At 40.4% G+C, this 16,486-nt stretch overlaps 1 protein-coding gene across 2 annotated transcripts in view; it reads right to left on the reverse strand.

The window, feature by feature from the left end:
* rgl2 (ral guanine nucleotide dissociation stimulator-like 2) overlaps window positions 1–16,486 on the reverse strand; it is a 36,866-nt gene that overhangs the window by 14,451 nt on the left and 5,929 nt on the right. The window contains exons 3-10 of one of the 2 annotated variants that reach the window (XM_063485628.1): window positions 10,099–10,149; window positions 7,522–7,569; window positions 6,725–6,808; window positions 6,436–6,602; window positions 2,968–3,024; window positions 1,848–2,044; window positions 1,267–1,376; window positions 655–870 (exon numbers count right to left, since the gene is read on the reverse strand). In XM_063485628.1, the coding sequence (XP_063341698.1) occupies window positions 655–870; window positions 1,267–1,376; window positions 1,848–2,044; window positions 2,968–3,024; window positions 6,436–6,602; window positions 6,725–6,808; window positions 7,522–7,569; window positions 10,099–10,149 (930 nt within the window). The remainder of the gene's footprint in view (window positions 1–654; window positions 871–1,266; window positions 1,377–1,847; window positions 2,045–2,967; window positions 3,025–6,435; window positions 6,603–6,724; window positions 6,809–7,521; window positions 7,570–10,098; window positions 10,150–16,486) is intronic. The other variant, XM_063485629.1, reaches the window with a different exon arrangement.

Below are 16,486 nucleotides of genomic sequence, written 5' to 3' on the forward strand. Positions count from 1 at the left end.
CATGCAGTCAAAAAAATGCTGGTTTTGAAAAATATCTCATTTGATCTTGAGGTAAACATATATTTTTGTTTGGAGTTGCTGGAATATGGAAAACGGAAAACAGAAAAGAACATTTCTTTGGCTGTGTAATGATTTTGCACCGTTTCTCAAATATCCTCTTCATATCAGTGAAACACAGCTTAAAAAACACCCAAAAAACAACTTATGGGTTCGATTTTCTGGGTTTGCTTTCTAATTCATTTATCTGTGAGGGGAATTTACCCTGAAAAACAATATTAACTCTGCATTGCATTCTCAAAAAAATGCACCAGAGTATTTTTGGTTATTTGTTCCTCGTTGCTGGAGAGAAGACTGTGACATAATGTGGGGTGCTCACAGCTATGGATTAATATAAAAGTATAACCAGAATTCTAGCAACTGTGACTTTGCCATGATTTGTGCAGAGTCAGAGCTGAGCATACGATTACAGTTAGAGGATTACTGGGGGATTTAAAGCAGGCTTGAGGTTTTTGGATGCCTTGAAACTCCAAGTGGAATACAGTTAATAATTTAATTTCACAGAGACCTCAATTTCTTATTGAGACTTATTGAGATTGATACAAAATATGTGTTTGTTGCATTGAATTTTATATATTGTGACTTCATTCTACTGACCTCTGCCACGCTGATCCATTTCTCCAGCAGTCGGGCTCTCTGCTGGCTCCGCAGTTTTGTCGGCCAGAGGCAGGATGCTAAAACAGCATTGGCCAACTTGTTGAACTGACGCACAGTGGCACGGACTGACCAACAAACTCCTTCCCTCCCCTTCTTGTCCCTCTGAGACCACAACGATCCGAGGCAGTGGTATGGGACCAGACGGACAAAAAGCTCCTGAAAGAGGTGAGAATTACAACTATAACTAAGATCTGTAAAAACTGCTTACAAATCATTGATTAAACAACATAAACTGAACTCAGAGGTCATCCTATTTAAATTTCCTTATGAAAACATTTGAGATTCTGAGAGTGGGACACTTCTCTTTCTCTTACTTCTGCGTATTTTAATCAAAGTGCTGTTTCGACAACAGTAACAAAGTGAAAAAGTATCAATACAAAAAACAGGATTAAGACAATAAAAAGCAGATTGAACTCAAACTGAAAGCACACATGGTTAGTAAATGTTTGAAACGATCACATAAGTTTCCAGGGACTTAAGGAGTGCAGTGTTTTACATTTTGTCACCACAGGTCATTACTTAGAAAGTGTTCTGTCTTCAGGGTAAACTCACAGTCTCTATCATGGTGAGCTGCTCGGCAATCAGCGCTCCAGAGAATCCAAGGATGCTGGTAGGTTCAAACTTGGAGGCATCAGGAGGAGGGCTGGTGAAACTGGTTTGAGCTGCAAATAGTGGCACTGATCAAGTAAATGTGCATCAGATTGTTCAGAGCTGTGGTGACTATGGGAGAAATAAGCAGCTGAAATGGGGGTTGTGTAGCAAATTAGCACAAAACTGAAAGGAGTAATTGTTACTGTTTGTTTTAATTACTTTCTGAATCTTAGCTTTGGAATAGGTATGTCAGCATTGCTTCTGATTTAATAGTTGTTGAGATCTTTCACTGACAAACCAGATGGACAAAGCAGTAACTAAAACCTTTAGTTTTCATAATAATGTTCAGGATATCTGGGAAAAATGATGTTATGTTCAGAGAAAATAATTTTAGGTGAAAATAGTCACAACAAATCCAGATTGTATATATTTCCTTTCTTGCAGTCTTCATTTGATTTAAAGTGAGAAGAAATATATATTTCTGATGACCTCACTGAACAAGGCCATAACACTGTCATTTAAATCCCAGTTAAAATACAGACCTTTATGGGCATCTGGGAGCAGGGCTTTCTCGCTGAGCTCCTCGGCTATCCTGAGGAAGCGAGCGCGGAGATCAGCAGCAGATGAGGAGTCATGAGGGAGGAGGGGAGCCAAGCGTAGCAAGCGAGAGGGGTCCCCCAAACTCTTAAAGTCTTCAGGATACTCTGACAGCCACGTGCTGAACACTGTACACACTGCTCTGTAGGGATAGAGACATGGAGATAAGGATGGGAGGAATTAAAGAAAAGAAAGGGGAACGACTCGAGAGGCTGGTGCAAGAACATAAAAGAAATAACACATTTTCTGCCTTGCAACTGAAAAGACTAATCCTCGGATTTATTCTAGTGTTTGCTAAGACTGCATGTGATATGTGACCTGTCTGCTTGTGCTGGATGACGGAATGAGATAAACAACCCATCGAGATTGGAATCGATTGGATATATTGATATTTTTCAACACATCTAAGAAGTTTCCAATAAATTGAACTCTTCAGGCGTTTAGACAAGAATAGCAGATTAGACATGAGCCTAGTGGACCCAAAGGGTCAAGATTTTAGTGTGAAGGACAAGTCTGCTTGCAAGAAGTGGTACAAAAGTAAGTCTGCCAGTGGCACCGAGCACCTCTGCAAAGAAAGACGCCCCAGTTATCATGAAACTGGCTGGAATTCACCAAGCAGACACTTACGAGACAGTCTTCAATGAACAAGCTTGACTGGAGCATACCTTATACAAGCTTTTTGGAAAATTCAAAACACTTTTGGATTTCAGTTCATTAGTGTATCCTTGTAAAACGGACATTTAGCAACAATTCTCAGATTTTACAGCTTGTTTTCCTTTACTTACTCTCTGCAGAAAGAGATTTATACCCCAGAAATAGCTTTTAACTACTCTTTGTTTTGTGCTCACGCTGATTTTAATAGCAGCAGCTGTTGAAATGATGTGTAACATGAAAGTTTCTGTTTCAGTTTTTTAAAACACCCTACCTGGTAAAAATAATATTCCCCTTAAAAAAAAGAATGAAAGAAAGAAACAAAACCGTTTGCAGCAGTTGTTGTTATGGCATGCAGATACTAAAGTAACTCAAGCACTCGAAAAGATTTTGGTTAGCTATTCAAAAACTCACTTGTTAAAAGATTGTCTTATCTGACTTCTCTCGCTGTCCCCGGGTGGGTTCTCCAGCCTGTGAACAAAAAAAGAAAAAATCATAAAGCAGAAAAAGAAAACCAGCTTGAAAGTATCATTCAGCTTCAGATAGGTGCATCTGCTGTATCATAAATAGCACTTCAGTTTTCCGGTGGTTTAATATATGACTTATTTTTCCAAAGATATTTTTTCGCAAAGGCTTTGGTGTTTACATTCCTGCTGATTCTCTCACTCTCTTTCCTGTTGCGTCTTTGGAAAATTTTAGGTGTATCATATATAAACTTCCTTTATTTGGTGGAAGGAAATTCCACAAGCAGTTTTCTTTTTTTGCTGAGTAATGTTTCTAAGAAGAAGAACTAAGCTGCAGTTATTTTAAATCAGCACACAGGTGCTTCCTGCTATGTGAAATGTCTTTAACTTTAAAAGTATTTTAGAAATCCCTGTTTAAAAACGGCTTGAAGACGAATTGCAAAGCCACAATAACACCTGTGTATCTTGAGAAAACTAGGTGTATAGTTTTGGATCATAAGCAATGAACTGAACTTTATTCTTTAGCTTCTTATTTAGCAGTGGCTAATAGGCAATGAGGCTCACAGGCTGTGTTGATCTTGAAAAATCTTAACAACTAATCAATGGATTTCCATGACAAGACCTTCCAATACCCACAGGATGAATCTGAATGACTGCTAGTTTCCTGGCTTTGTTTTTAGTGTCATCTGTGTCAAAACTTTCATTTTCCAGTAACAATCTCTACAGGATGGATTGGTTTCTGTTTCTATTAGTATCCATGTATCCTGTCAACCAATCATATTTGTGTTGGCTTCTGCTCTATGCAAGGGAAAAGTCAATGTGGAGAATCTGAAAAGCTATGATGACTGAGCTTTTATTTAGCTTTAAAAAGTTGTCAACAGTTAGTTAGCAGAAAACAAGCATCAGACCAACAGGAAGATATCTGTTACCTGGATATCCACCAGATAACAGATCTGGATAACAGCTCCATATTTATCTCTGGAGGGACTGTAATCAGTTTGGTAACACATGACTTTTCATCTGACACAATCTTCAGGTCAAAGTTAAACTCCAATATGTTTGTGTTTAGTAAGGGTTTAAAATTCTCTAAAACTAGGATACAGGTCATACTTGATTCATATATGCGTGTTAAAAGAAGAAACCTCCAGCAGAGATACATATATGTTGTTATTAACAATAAGTATACAAAAAAATCTATACCATGCAAATATACAACATGCAATTAAAAACATGTAATAGAACATGATGTTTTAACATATTTCCTCAATTTTTCAGTGTGATAAGGATCAAAGCGTACTATGCCTCTATGTTGTCTAATGTAAAAAAAAGTTGAATTTAATTTGTTTCTACAGTTTAACAAGTATGCCGTCGCTCTAAAACTCAGTGGAAGTGAGCTCCCACTGGCCAGGATCAGTCTGAAATGTTGCTGCTGGGGTCAGCGGAGGAGCTGGCCCTAGGGAGGGGCCACTTGCCCCTCCCTTTCTTCCCGCCCCATCTCCAGCTGCCTCCCTCTTCCCGCTCCACCACAATCACCCACACATGCAGGGCCTTGGGGTAGGGGTGTGTCACCAGGGTGCAGAGGAGGCATCCCCCCCCTCTGTCCCCTTCTGGCTGCCTCTGCCTCAATTTTATCTCACAACTTAGACATTCACATTACTCACACTCTCATAACACATACATATAGGATCTTGGGGGTGGGCTCACAACACGGACTCCAAATTACCATCAGGGTGTACACCTCACCCCTGGCGTCGTTGCCCACCTCTCAATTTTAAATACACGTAGACATTGAGGGCTATCAGGAGGGGCTATGCGCTTACCTGCTGCTCTCTGGCAGGTAGCTCCATGCCCTCCTGGGTTTTAATTGCACCTTAGAACACACATACATCAACACTACATATGAGCGGGTAGAGGGAGGTTTGGAGTCTTCTCACACCCCCGGTCTCTGCGGCCTGCTGGAGCGGGGGGGCTAGGAGGAGGAGTTGGCCGTCCGACTGGGGTCTGGGGTGTGGGGCCTCCCTGCTGCTGCGGAGTCGGGGCAGTCTGCTTCTCCCCACTGCAGGGAAAAGGGTAACACCACCTGGGTCTGGGTGCAGTTTCCCCCTCCAGGGGCAAGGGTACCTAGACCCGGTTCTTAGAGTACGCTTGGGGAGTGTGATTGTGTGTACAGCGTCTCTTTATGTCTGTCTCCACGTTGGTTGAGTGTGGAGTAATTGCCTATGAGAGCATGAGGGTGGGAATGGATGTTTGTATTTGAGTGTGCCTGTATGTCTGTGTCTATATGTCAGGTTGGGTATCAGACGCCACCTCTCTGGGGACATCTCAGGCCCTCCAAGGTTTGGAGGCCTATCTCCCCCCACCACTTCCCCTGCCGGTGGCAGACGCCCTCAGACATCGGTGCGTTGGTGGTTCTTTGTGTCCGGGGGTGGGCGTCCGGGTACACACCGGCTCACTCCTTGGTGGCTGCTTATCGGGGCCTGGAACCTGGGGCTCGCTCGGGCCACTTCGGGGGTGGGGTGCCCTCGGCCTCTCGGCCTGGGGCTCGGTCACTCAGGCACAGCTGGCTGCCGGCGGAGCTCACGGGCACGTCACTGCAACCCCCCCTGGCTTCTGCTCCGCGGCTGCTGAGTGATCCCTCATCTGGGACTCTCCTCAGCTCTTTCTGGGATAGTGGCGCGGCTGCCCCTCTGTTGGTCTTCCTTGGTCTCTTGTGTTCTGGGGGCCTCTGGATGTCTGGAGTTTTGATCTCCTCCATACCTGCTTCATGCCCTGGAGGATGGGACTGTGGCCCCCCACACCCTCTAGCAGATCATTACATTAAGGAACCTTTTAAATACAAGCGCGCTCATGCTCACAGGTGTACACACAGGTGATCACACACACAAACTACACCCTTTTTGGCTCCTACCTCAAAGCACACTGTGCGCTGTCGATCTTACGTGCTGCACAATAATGTTTAATATTAAGTATGTAGTGTTATATTCCCATATATCATTGTGATGTTGTTTATTCTATTACTCTCGTTTTCTTCTGCTTGTTTTCTTTTTTCTTTCTCAACAGGTGATCCAGGTGATTGATATATGTATTTTTTGTCTGCTTATTTTGTTGGTTTTTGTTTTTTGCCCTTTATCCCCGTCCCTCTTCTCCGCTGTTTTTTTTTTTGTTTGTTTTGTTTTTTCCCCCCTCTTTCTTTCTCCCTTTTCTTTTCCCCTGTCCCGAAAAAAAAAAATTAGAAAAAGAAAAAAAAAAAAAAAAAAAAAAATGAAATGTTGCTGCTTCAAAACCAGCCAACCAGAATACCGACAGCTGCTGTAGCCGCTGTGTTTCACGTGCATCAGGAGCTGCTATATGGTTTCTTTGATCTTACTGCCTTTTAAATTCTTTTTCATTTTAATGATCACAGCTAAAAGTCTCCTACCTATCACTGAGGATGTCCAGCACTCTCCCCGTGGTGGTGAAGGATCGATAGGTGGAGAGAAAGATGGTGATGAAGGAGGAGTCGCCCATACAAAATGAGTGGAGGAGGTGGAGCACCAACTTCTCTTCTGTGCCTGCTTTCACACACTGGGATTTGGAAACTGTGGACTGGAAGAAGATGGGAAAGAAATGAGATCAAAAGTGAGGAAAAAAGAAAGAAACAATGTTACTGCAACCCCCACAAACCTCTCATCTCAAATAGTTTAACCAGTCAGTCACATTAAACTTACCATTGGACTGTTGGGTCCACCATGGTGCTGCTTGACAGTAACTGTGTAGATCACCCCATCCTCCTCCTCCTCCACCACAGTGGGCTGTAGAGCAAAGACAGACAGTAAAGACAGTAAAGAAAGATGGGGGTGGCTGTAGCTCAGGTGGCAGAGCAGTGGCCAGTATCCGGCATCCTCGCCTCTGTCAGTGGGCCCCAGGGCAGCTGTGGCTACAATGTAGCTTGCCATCACCAGTGTGTGAATGTGTGCGTCAATGGGTGAATGACTGAAAGTAGTGTGAAGCGCTTTGGGGTCCTTAGGGACTAAGTAAAGCGCTATACAAATGCAGGCCATTTACCATTTACACTGTTTATATGAAGATTGCTGCTTATGACTAATGCATACTTTGAAGTTTTTAAAATATATTTAATAATGAGTGGTAGAAATTGTTGTTAAACCATTAACTGAAATGAACAGACGTACATGATCAGACAGTTTAATTTTAAAAAATGGAGATAAAATCTTTATGTTTATCTTATCTTTATGCTCATTGTGTTCCTTTATGCAACAACAACAGTGTGTGAAATCACACTTGTTTGAACCAGTGCAAGAAACAGTCCAAATTCATCAAGCTGCAAATGCAATTCAACCAAAGAATTTCTTTTGTATCCCACTTTGGCTAATTTGCAACTCAGATGGGACATGAAACAATCCAGTTTAACTTCAGGGACAGTCCCTGTCACAGTCACCCTACTTTATACTGGTACTAGCTCACAGGCTGTGAATCCCCATGCAATGTGAAACCCAGTCCTCCTTACCAAATCTAGAGGACAGTACCAGGTAGTCTTCATTGGAGAGGGCTCCGCCTGAGAAAGAGAGACACACAAGAGTCAAAACAAAATCACATGTCTTAGCTATTTTATTAGAGAATTAAAAAAAACGACCAAACTGAGAGTAAAACACGTGTAATCTACTTTGTTCTCCTTAAAATGATGAAGCACAACCCAAAATACACCAGGCTGCAAAGGTAATTCAACCCAGAATTAATTTTAGCCTAATTTGCAACTGTTGGGAAAAGTCACGCAGCGCTGCTTCTGAACATCTTTCCCTGGACTGGGACACATGCACAATAATGAAAGGCTCATCTGAATAATCCAAAGTCTGTTGTGCCCCATACACTAAAGTTGTCTATATCAAATCGTGCAAAGCAATAAAATATTGAACCAAGAGTTTTTTCGTGCAAACCAACAGCGTGTCTGCCACAGAAAGAGAGAAACATTCCTAATAGAAATAACAGAATAAGACAGCACTTGCAAACAAAAAACACTTGGCACCATTACTGCATACTTATTAACTACATATTGACACAAACAGTTCTTGGATAGTAGGCTCCTGCAGCCATGTCATGTTGCAGACACTGCATGACTCACAGCACATTTTTAGAGAGAGAGGAGAAGAAGCCTGAGATATGCGGTGACACTTCCGAGACATTTTAATACTGTCAAAACAGCCGGAGAGATAAAAGGCAGATGACCTTTGATTGCAAAGAGCTGTTTTAAATGCATGTGTGATTCTGCAGATTAAAAGAGTATTTCTATTTCATTTAACCTTACACAGCTGCTCAACTGCAACATTAGTTAATGCAAATACTTGCACTGGAGATTAAACATTTTGCAATAAAAGAAACACATCTGATTTTGGAAAACACTGCTCAAGTTTGAATTAGGGTTTCAATGAGGGATTCAGTGAGGTGTTTTAGCTTTTCTATACAACATTTATCTCATAAGCTTTGCAAATGGTTTTATGTAAGTAAAATTTTGAGATGATAAGTTATCCAACAGTACACAAAAAGCAAAGATTAAAGTCTAAAAATGAGTGCAGATGTAGCAATTCTAACTCACATCCAACTGAATCTCTGACTAATCCTGTCCACATGCCAATAGTGTCCTTTGGTCAGACGCTGAACACCTTGCACACAAACTCACAGTTTTTGAATGTGTTTGTGAATGAGTGAATGAGAGGTAAATACTGCAAACTGATAAGATAAAAAAAGGTCTGTTTTACCATGCAGCAGATTTTTTCTTTGCTTAGTCTCATTCATTATTTCACACCCCTCCATCTAACAAAGTCATTATTCTCTAGACTAACTTGCTTAAAGATGTATTAAATACCTGGGCCACTGACAATAAAATTAAAATAATTTCACAAAACATAGGCAGGTCACACTGATCATCGTTTTTTCAGTGAGTGCTTTTTATGTTTTTTATGCTACACATTTAGACTTTACCACTAACAACCTAATAAAACAGTAGTTCAGACATTATCAGTAGCAGGGACTGTGGATGATCATACTTACCATTATGCTTGAAGTACTATACTTAAATAATACTTTGAATTATGAAGTTATAATCAATATTTTACACAGAATTGGTCATTTTGCTTGAAAAAAGGATGTGCATAAATCTGATTTATATCTTTAAAGTTTGAGTTAAAGATAGATGACTTAGCATGTGGTTTGATATAGGCATAAATAGGTGATGTAAACAAAGTTGTTTTTATTTTATTTTTATTGCTTTTTGATAGTGGACGTTTTCACAGCAAAGGAGCTGTCAGTGTATTTTAAAATGTCAGTTGGTTTTAACCTCATGCCGCATAATTTGTAAAGGGTTGGCCTGTTCTGTAGTTCACATTTGGATCATAGCATTTAACTAATACACCGATAAATATCACTTTACCCTGACGCTTTCACAACTGTAACTTTTTCCACAATAAAAAATGCATGAGTAAAGCACTGAGTAAGTCTTACTAGGTGTCTGCTGAAATCTCCAAACCTATTAGAAAGCGTATATTCATCATGAGTCAACAGGCAAAGGCAAAGGAAACACCTTGGAGACACACTCTGCTAACAAAAACAGCAAAACACGCCGGCCTCGAAAGCTCCTGTTTGTTAACCACACAAACAGAAACCTGACTTACATTTTCATTCATTTTTGCATGTCATCTCTTTCATATGCAAACTTTCAAAGTCACAGTATAAGCCAAGAATCATTCCCAGGATGGTATAGATGGCTTTTATTGCCTTCATTAAACCAGCAGTGTAATTATTTGTAATAAACCAATGCTCGCCTCTGTTCGCTTTTATCAAATTACCTTGCTTTAAAGTGACCAAAGGTCAGTGTTTCAAACAGGTACTCCTTCAATTCAAAAATGATCCTATAGCACTTCATTATATAACGTGAGCTCATCAAACCTGTTATTCTACCCATTCTAACTCCGCTTACTTCCATGCAAATCTGCCTGCGATTATATCTTTTCCCATGAAGTCAGGCTAAACACACACACGCACACACACGCACACAGACTGAAAAAAGAGACAAAATGGTCCCACAACTTACCTTTCCGTGGGCAAGCTCAGACAGGTAGGAATCCCTAAGCTTCCTGGAAATCTTCAGGATAAACGCAGAAATAGTGTTCTTATTTTCTCCATTGCTTCTCATCTGTTATTCACTTGTTTCCGATCAACTCCCCTGTCACAGTTGACCCAGATCTGTATGTTTACCTCTTTACGTTTGCTTCTCAACCTTTTTTGCTCTCTATCACAAAGACACACCTGAAGCAGGACCTAAGCCCAACCCCCATCGGTCTACATCACCTAGACACACCCATTACACTTAAACACACACACACACTCCAAACACAGACAAGAATATGACGGTGTTCATAGGACGACACTCATTTACACTGGGTCACTTTTCACCCATTCACACACATATAGCAGGCCATGTGAAAACCCCCAACACAGCCACACTGTTCACACAAATAAATGCCTCATCAGTGCACACACACACACACACACACACATTGACAAAGCCCTGAAGCGATTTCCAGAACAATGCCCCACTCTTTCAATCTCCTCTCCGTTCTCCCGCTCTCTTTCCCTTTGTTGATGACCTTCCTATGCAGATAAACCAGTCTGAGTAGTTTAAAACAACACTGAGAAAAACAGAAATAACTGTGAAGGTTGCCATCTGTGGTAGGCAGCCTGCAGTTTGAGCAGCAAGAGGCCTGCAGTCCTGTAACAAGAGGTAATAAATGTTCAGACAGCGACTAAACCAGGAAGCAAGCTGTGTTTATTTAGGGGCTAATGGCATTGCAGAGTGAAGTCGTGCTACTGGAGACTTCAGCAGCGCTGTGTGTGTGAGATAGCTTGTTAGCATAGCAAACACCAATGATTGTATTATTTTTTGTGCACTTGGTGTCATAAAGACAGGCTGTAAACATTTAGCATTTCTCCTTATAAACTTCTTAGTTTAGACAGAGAGCAAAATAATCTTTAGAAATTATTTGGCATGACGTTTCTATTTGCGCCTCCACCTACTCCTGGAAAAAATGGCAGACAGACATATATATAGACATATACGTCCATGTGAAGCACTTAGGGCAGTGACCTGCAAACTGCATTAGTGGCTCCCTTTATTTGTGGGTGGGGTCTTTCTGTGTGGTGTTTGCATGTTTTCCTGCCTGCGTGGGTTCTCTCTAGGTCAGGGATGGGCAATCTCAGTCCACGAGGGCCGGTGTCCCTGCAGGTTTTAGATGTGTCCTCGAACCAACACAGCTGATTTAAATGGCTAAATTAGCTCCTCAACATGTCCTGAAGTTCTCCAGAGGCCTGGTAACGAACTAATCATGTGATTCAGGTGTGTTGACCCAAGGTGAGATCTAAAACCTGCAGGGACACCGGCCCTCGTGGACTGAGATTGCCCACCCCTGCTCTAGGTACTCTGGTTTCCTCCCAGAGTCCAAAGACATGTTGGGTTAATTAGAGCTACTTTAACTAGAGTAAATTAGAGGTCACCACAGCTGGTAACTCTGCATGTTTGATTTTGCAGCTTTTCATGCCAGATGCTCTTCCCAGTGCAACCCCAAAGGGATTTGTGTGTCACTTCCCGGAAACGACCCAAGGAGCTTTGTCTTGTTAGGTAACCGTGTACACCACTACACTATGCACATTAGGTTAACTGGTGATTCTGGCCGTAGGTGCCAGTGTGTGAGCATGAAAGGTCATCTATCTTTCTGGGTTCACCTGGACACAGACTGCTGACCTGTCCAGGGTCTACAGTGCACTACCTCTCACCCCACGACAGCTGGGATAGGTGCCAGTCGGAACTCATTCCTACCAACCAGCTGCTGTCTTTACATCAACTCGTGCAAAACTGCATGAAAATATTTTTCTCTGTATTTAATTCTGCTAAGACTGATAATGAGACAGGGTGTGATAATGTGTGATTACATGAAAACTAGATATGTTACTGTATATCCATGTGCTGTATAACGAACAGCAGCTCAGTGATAAGAAACGTCTTTGAGAAAAAACAGCAGTTAAAACTAGTCTAACTTGTTCACACACAAAGATAGTATAATTACCCCCCAAAGGCAGAGTTACAACTGACTTATAAAAGAGGGAATGTGGTTTAAAATTGTCACTGATCACTTGTGAAGTATAGTGATATTGTGGGCCTTTCTGATGCAAAGGAAACTAGCCTTTGCTCTGTTTCCTTGTTCCAGACATAGATGTTATGTTGAGATTCTGCTAGGAGGTAAAAGTATATTCAGTGGAGCACCAGTCTTCTAAAACCACTCTGAATCTGGGTCAGATAAAATAGTCGTTTCTGTGGAGAAACCTCTCAGTAGATGTGTGTAATTTTGAGTTTAGCTGCCTCAAAGGCTGCTGTATAAGGATCATGATTATAGGCCACTGCGGTTGGCGGCATTTGTTGATTCCTAACATAAAAAGAGTACTGTTCATCTGTTATCCATGGATCTCTAGTGATTTCATAAGCTTTAGAAACACACACAGGGTTGATTTTACCCATGTGATCCATTGTTGTTACCAAATGTCACCCTTTGTTTATGTTCTTTGTAAGATGGGATCTTCTCTTTGGGCACTGAGCTGTGCTTTTCTTAAAGTTCCCCCACCTCCTTGCCTACAGGAAGCACATAATAAGTGGAGACAAACACAGGAAGCAGGACGTGCTGCCGTGTTGTGAAGCTATTTTTCTTTCCTTCTCCTTCCATCAAAAGTTTAGGCTGCGTTAACCTCCACAAGCTGAACAACTATGTCAGCTATTGGACAGAACCAGAAAAGCGACAGGGAGGAAATCGTCTCTCATTTTAACCCTACCTCCTTCCTCAAAAAACAGCAGTTTCAACCATTTCCCTTACATATATCCAATTAGTTCTGCCGAATAGCTTTGACTTTAAACAAATACACTGTTGACGCCCACCATTTTCAATCCACACAAGGCATTCCTGCAAACAGGGGGTCGTAAATATATCTTCTGAAGCTTTATTTAAAGATAACCATTGTTTTTTTTCTGTGTAGTTCAAAACCCCTACCCTTCCTTCCTATCTTTCTGTTTGTCCCTCTTCTCACGCTTTCATCTATCTATCCCCTGGTGCCCGTTATCTACTGTGTTTCAAGTAAAACTCTGTAGCCGAAGTTCTATTCATCTTAAAGAGAAAAAAAATATTATTACATGATAATAACTTTGTGATTAGAAAATGCTTGTGCTCATGTTTATATGTGGTCATCCATATGTGCTTGGGGTGCGTCTCATCATTAAATAATGCGTTAAAGTGCAACCACAACAGCTTGTACTCTTCTGGGAAGGTTTTCCACCATATTTTGGAAACCAGCTGCAGAGATGTGTTTTTATTTATTCACAAGAGCAAGAAAGATGTTGGCCTCTAATGTTGGTTGATAAGACCCAGCTCATGTTCATCAGCAGTCTAGTTCATCCAAAATGTGCTGGATAAGGTAAAGGTCAGGTCTTGTGCTGGCCAATCAGGTTCTCTCACACCAAAATAGGAAAAATATTTATGTGCAAACTTGAGGTTATATTAAAACAGGAAAGTGATTAAATTAAAGTATTAAAGTCCAGACCAAACAGGCACGTAACTTCACTGACAGGTCACCTGTTGTTGTTTGAAATAAATCTATGAGGTACAGTTTTGTTATGGGAAGTCATTCACACGAAAACAAAAATAGGGACAAATAAAGGGAGTTATTGCCTTGTTCCACTTCTTAAAGTAGTAAATAAGCTTGCGTCTCTTGTATTTCCACATCATGTTTTAAAATTACTCAACAGTACACTTGTAAACAAAATCTTGCGAATATCAGGTTCATGAAATGTTAAAAATGAAAGGCTACATTTGAAATATACAACTGTTTAACACCAATATCTTGAACTGATCTGCTTGAACAGTAAAAACCAAAAGGCTCAAGAATGCAAAGAGCATTATCAACATGTGTGATCTGTAATAACCTGATAACAGGACTACTACAGCACCAAAACAAAGGTGCCTCCCTCTCTTTGTTTTGTTTTTCAGTAAAAAAAAGGCTGTGCAAAATTAGTTTTAACCAGTAATTATCATCTCTGTTCACTTGTGTTCACTTGACCACTCTGTGTGATTGCTTCACCATCCCTCACACAGAGCAGAGCAGCGGAAAGAAGACGCATTTGCCACAAAAATGTTGCATAACACCAATGCTGCACTCGATCATTCAGCAAATTCACAACCTGACCAACAGGTGGCGTTATGTTATCTTTGTTATCTATAAAATAATCAGAAAACACAAACGATCTTTCTACTACATCTTGGTAATAATGTGGAAACAAATGTTAAATGGCGTGTTACTACCACTAAACTTTTGAGCAATCAAAGTGATTTTTACAACAAGTCCAATTCATCCATTCCTACACAAGTTCATACTTGTGTGGGAATGGATCATCTAACATCTAACATTCATTGTGGGCAACTCAGGGTTCTGTATCTTAGCTGGACAGGAAGAGCTGGGGATCGATCTACTGACTTTCCAGTTGGTAGGTGACCTGCTCTACTATCAGAAATATCAAGTTATTACTGCTTAATTACCAAACTAATATGCAAGTAATTGTCTTGTGCTATATTAAAGATAAACCAATATTACTTAATTGTTATTTAGTTACTACCACAAGTCAGTATATCAAAATTCTAATGTGCATATATTACCATAGTACCCTATTTATTACTAGCAGGTTCCTATTATTACCACTATATTACTGTATGATTACTAATTATTTTAGTTATTAACCACTTACATAAATTTCACTGAAGTATTTCTCAGCTATAACCAATGATCATACAATATAATTACTTGGATATTACTTTTGTAACTAAGTAGTAATAATTTGTCATTTCTATATTATTACCTTCTTGTTCCTACCTTATTATTCCCACTGTTACCACATTATTACATTGTTGCTACCCAGATTCTTTTCTGCAACACCAACATAACAATTATCTTGTATAAAGTAAATGTAACATTTTGAAATTGTAACAGTTGCACATCCACAAATTTGAGTTTTACAATTGCTGCATGTAATAAGAAACTTAGCGATTTGTAGGGCTACACGTTAAAACAGAGCAGAGGAGTAGCAACATAGCAGTAGGCTTTCACTCAGAGGATAATATGTATAATAATATGTTAGTTTGTGCAGTTTGTTTTTCAGATGTACAGACTGAATGCTCAGGATTGAGCAATCAGCTGTGCTGGAAAAGTTGTCAAAACATAAAACAAAGCACTCCTATTACTCTTCTACATTTTTACATTGCAGATAGTTTGCTGCAATATGTTTGCTCGAAATGCCACAGGTTACTTTATGCATCTTGAATCACACATCCAAGTTTCCCTCATTAAAGAATGAACAAGCGGTCGTATTGGATTCCACTTGACAGCCTGTCCTTGGAGACAGCCTGTGATACTAGATACTGTTTACGGGGAGAGCAGGTGTACACTGCATCCACTGACCAGGCCACAGCATGCATTATTTAATGCGAGCTTCAGCAGACAACATGTGACACGAACAGAGAGGAAGTCTGGTCATTTGGAAAGCAAGTCAGTGTAACTTCTTTTTTTAGCTGCAGCATTTCTTGAGACTTGGTGAGAAGTAAACCAAAGAGCCCTGTGAAGCTGGGGCATGAAGCTTGGTCAGTATATTATTAGGAACCAGTACAACCGTTTTGTTTCCAGTGTTGGTCTTAACAAAGGCTAAAGTTCTGTACGTGTAAGAAGGATTCAAACAGTAGTCTTGCCTTCAGCTTAAATTAGCATTTGACCGTGTGTAAGTCTGCTAATGCTCAGAAAACCTCACTATCAGATGATTAAACATTAACAAACACAAAGATCGTGGGAAATTTACCTGTGCCCTGAACATTTAACTTCCTAACCTAAAGTCAGTTTTACTCCCTTTTACAAAGCCTACCCTGAAGTCATTGCACAAGCCTATCGTTGACAAAATATAGTCAAATTGAGGAGTTTATCCAGCAAAACAAAAAACTTCATATAAACAGTGCATTAAGTGCTTCTTTAAATATACAAAGCTTTATGTTCCCTGCCTTACTAACATTGGGTAATTAGCATTAGACACAAAGTACAACTAAGGAACATCATTAGTTTTGCAGTAATTTGGTCATAAACCAAAGTGTTATTGACCTTTAAAACAACATTTTATTCTAATATAAGCTACTTTTGGCTGCTCACTTGGCACAAGGGGTCACCACAGGAGATATCACCGCATGTTTGATTTGGCAGAGTTTTACACCACATGCCCTTCCTTCTTATAAGATGGCAGAAAAAGAAGCATCAGGGGATCAGCAATAGTATTACAGCACATCCTGTGCAGGATGTAAATACATATGCAGCATAGCATGGCTGTCATTTAAAAAACAAATCACAACAAG

Source organism: Pelmatolapia mariae, linkage group LG10_11 (genome assembly GCF_036321145.2).
Source record: "Pelmatolapia mariae isolate MD_Pm_ZW linkage group LG10_11, Pm_UMD_F_2, whole genome shotgun sequence".
In the NCBI taxonomy this organism is placed as follows: domain Eukaryota; kingdom Metazoa; phylum Chordata; class Actinopteri; order Cichliformes; family Cichlidae; genus Pelmatolapia; species Pelmatolapia mariae.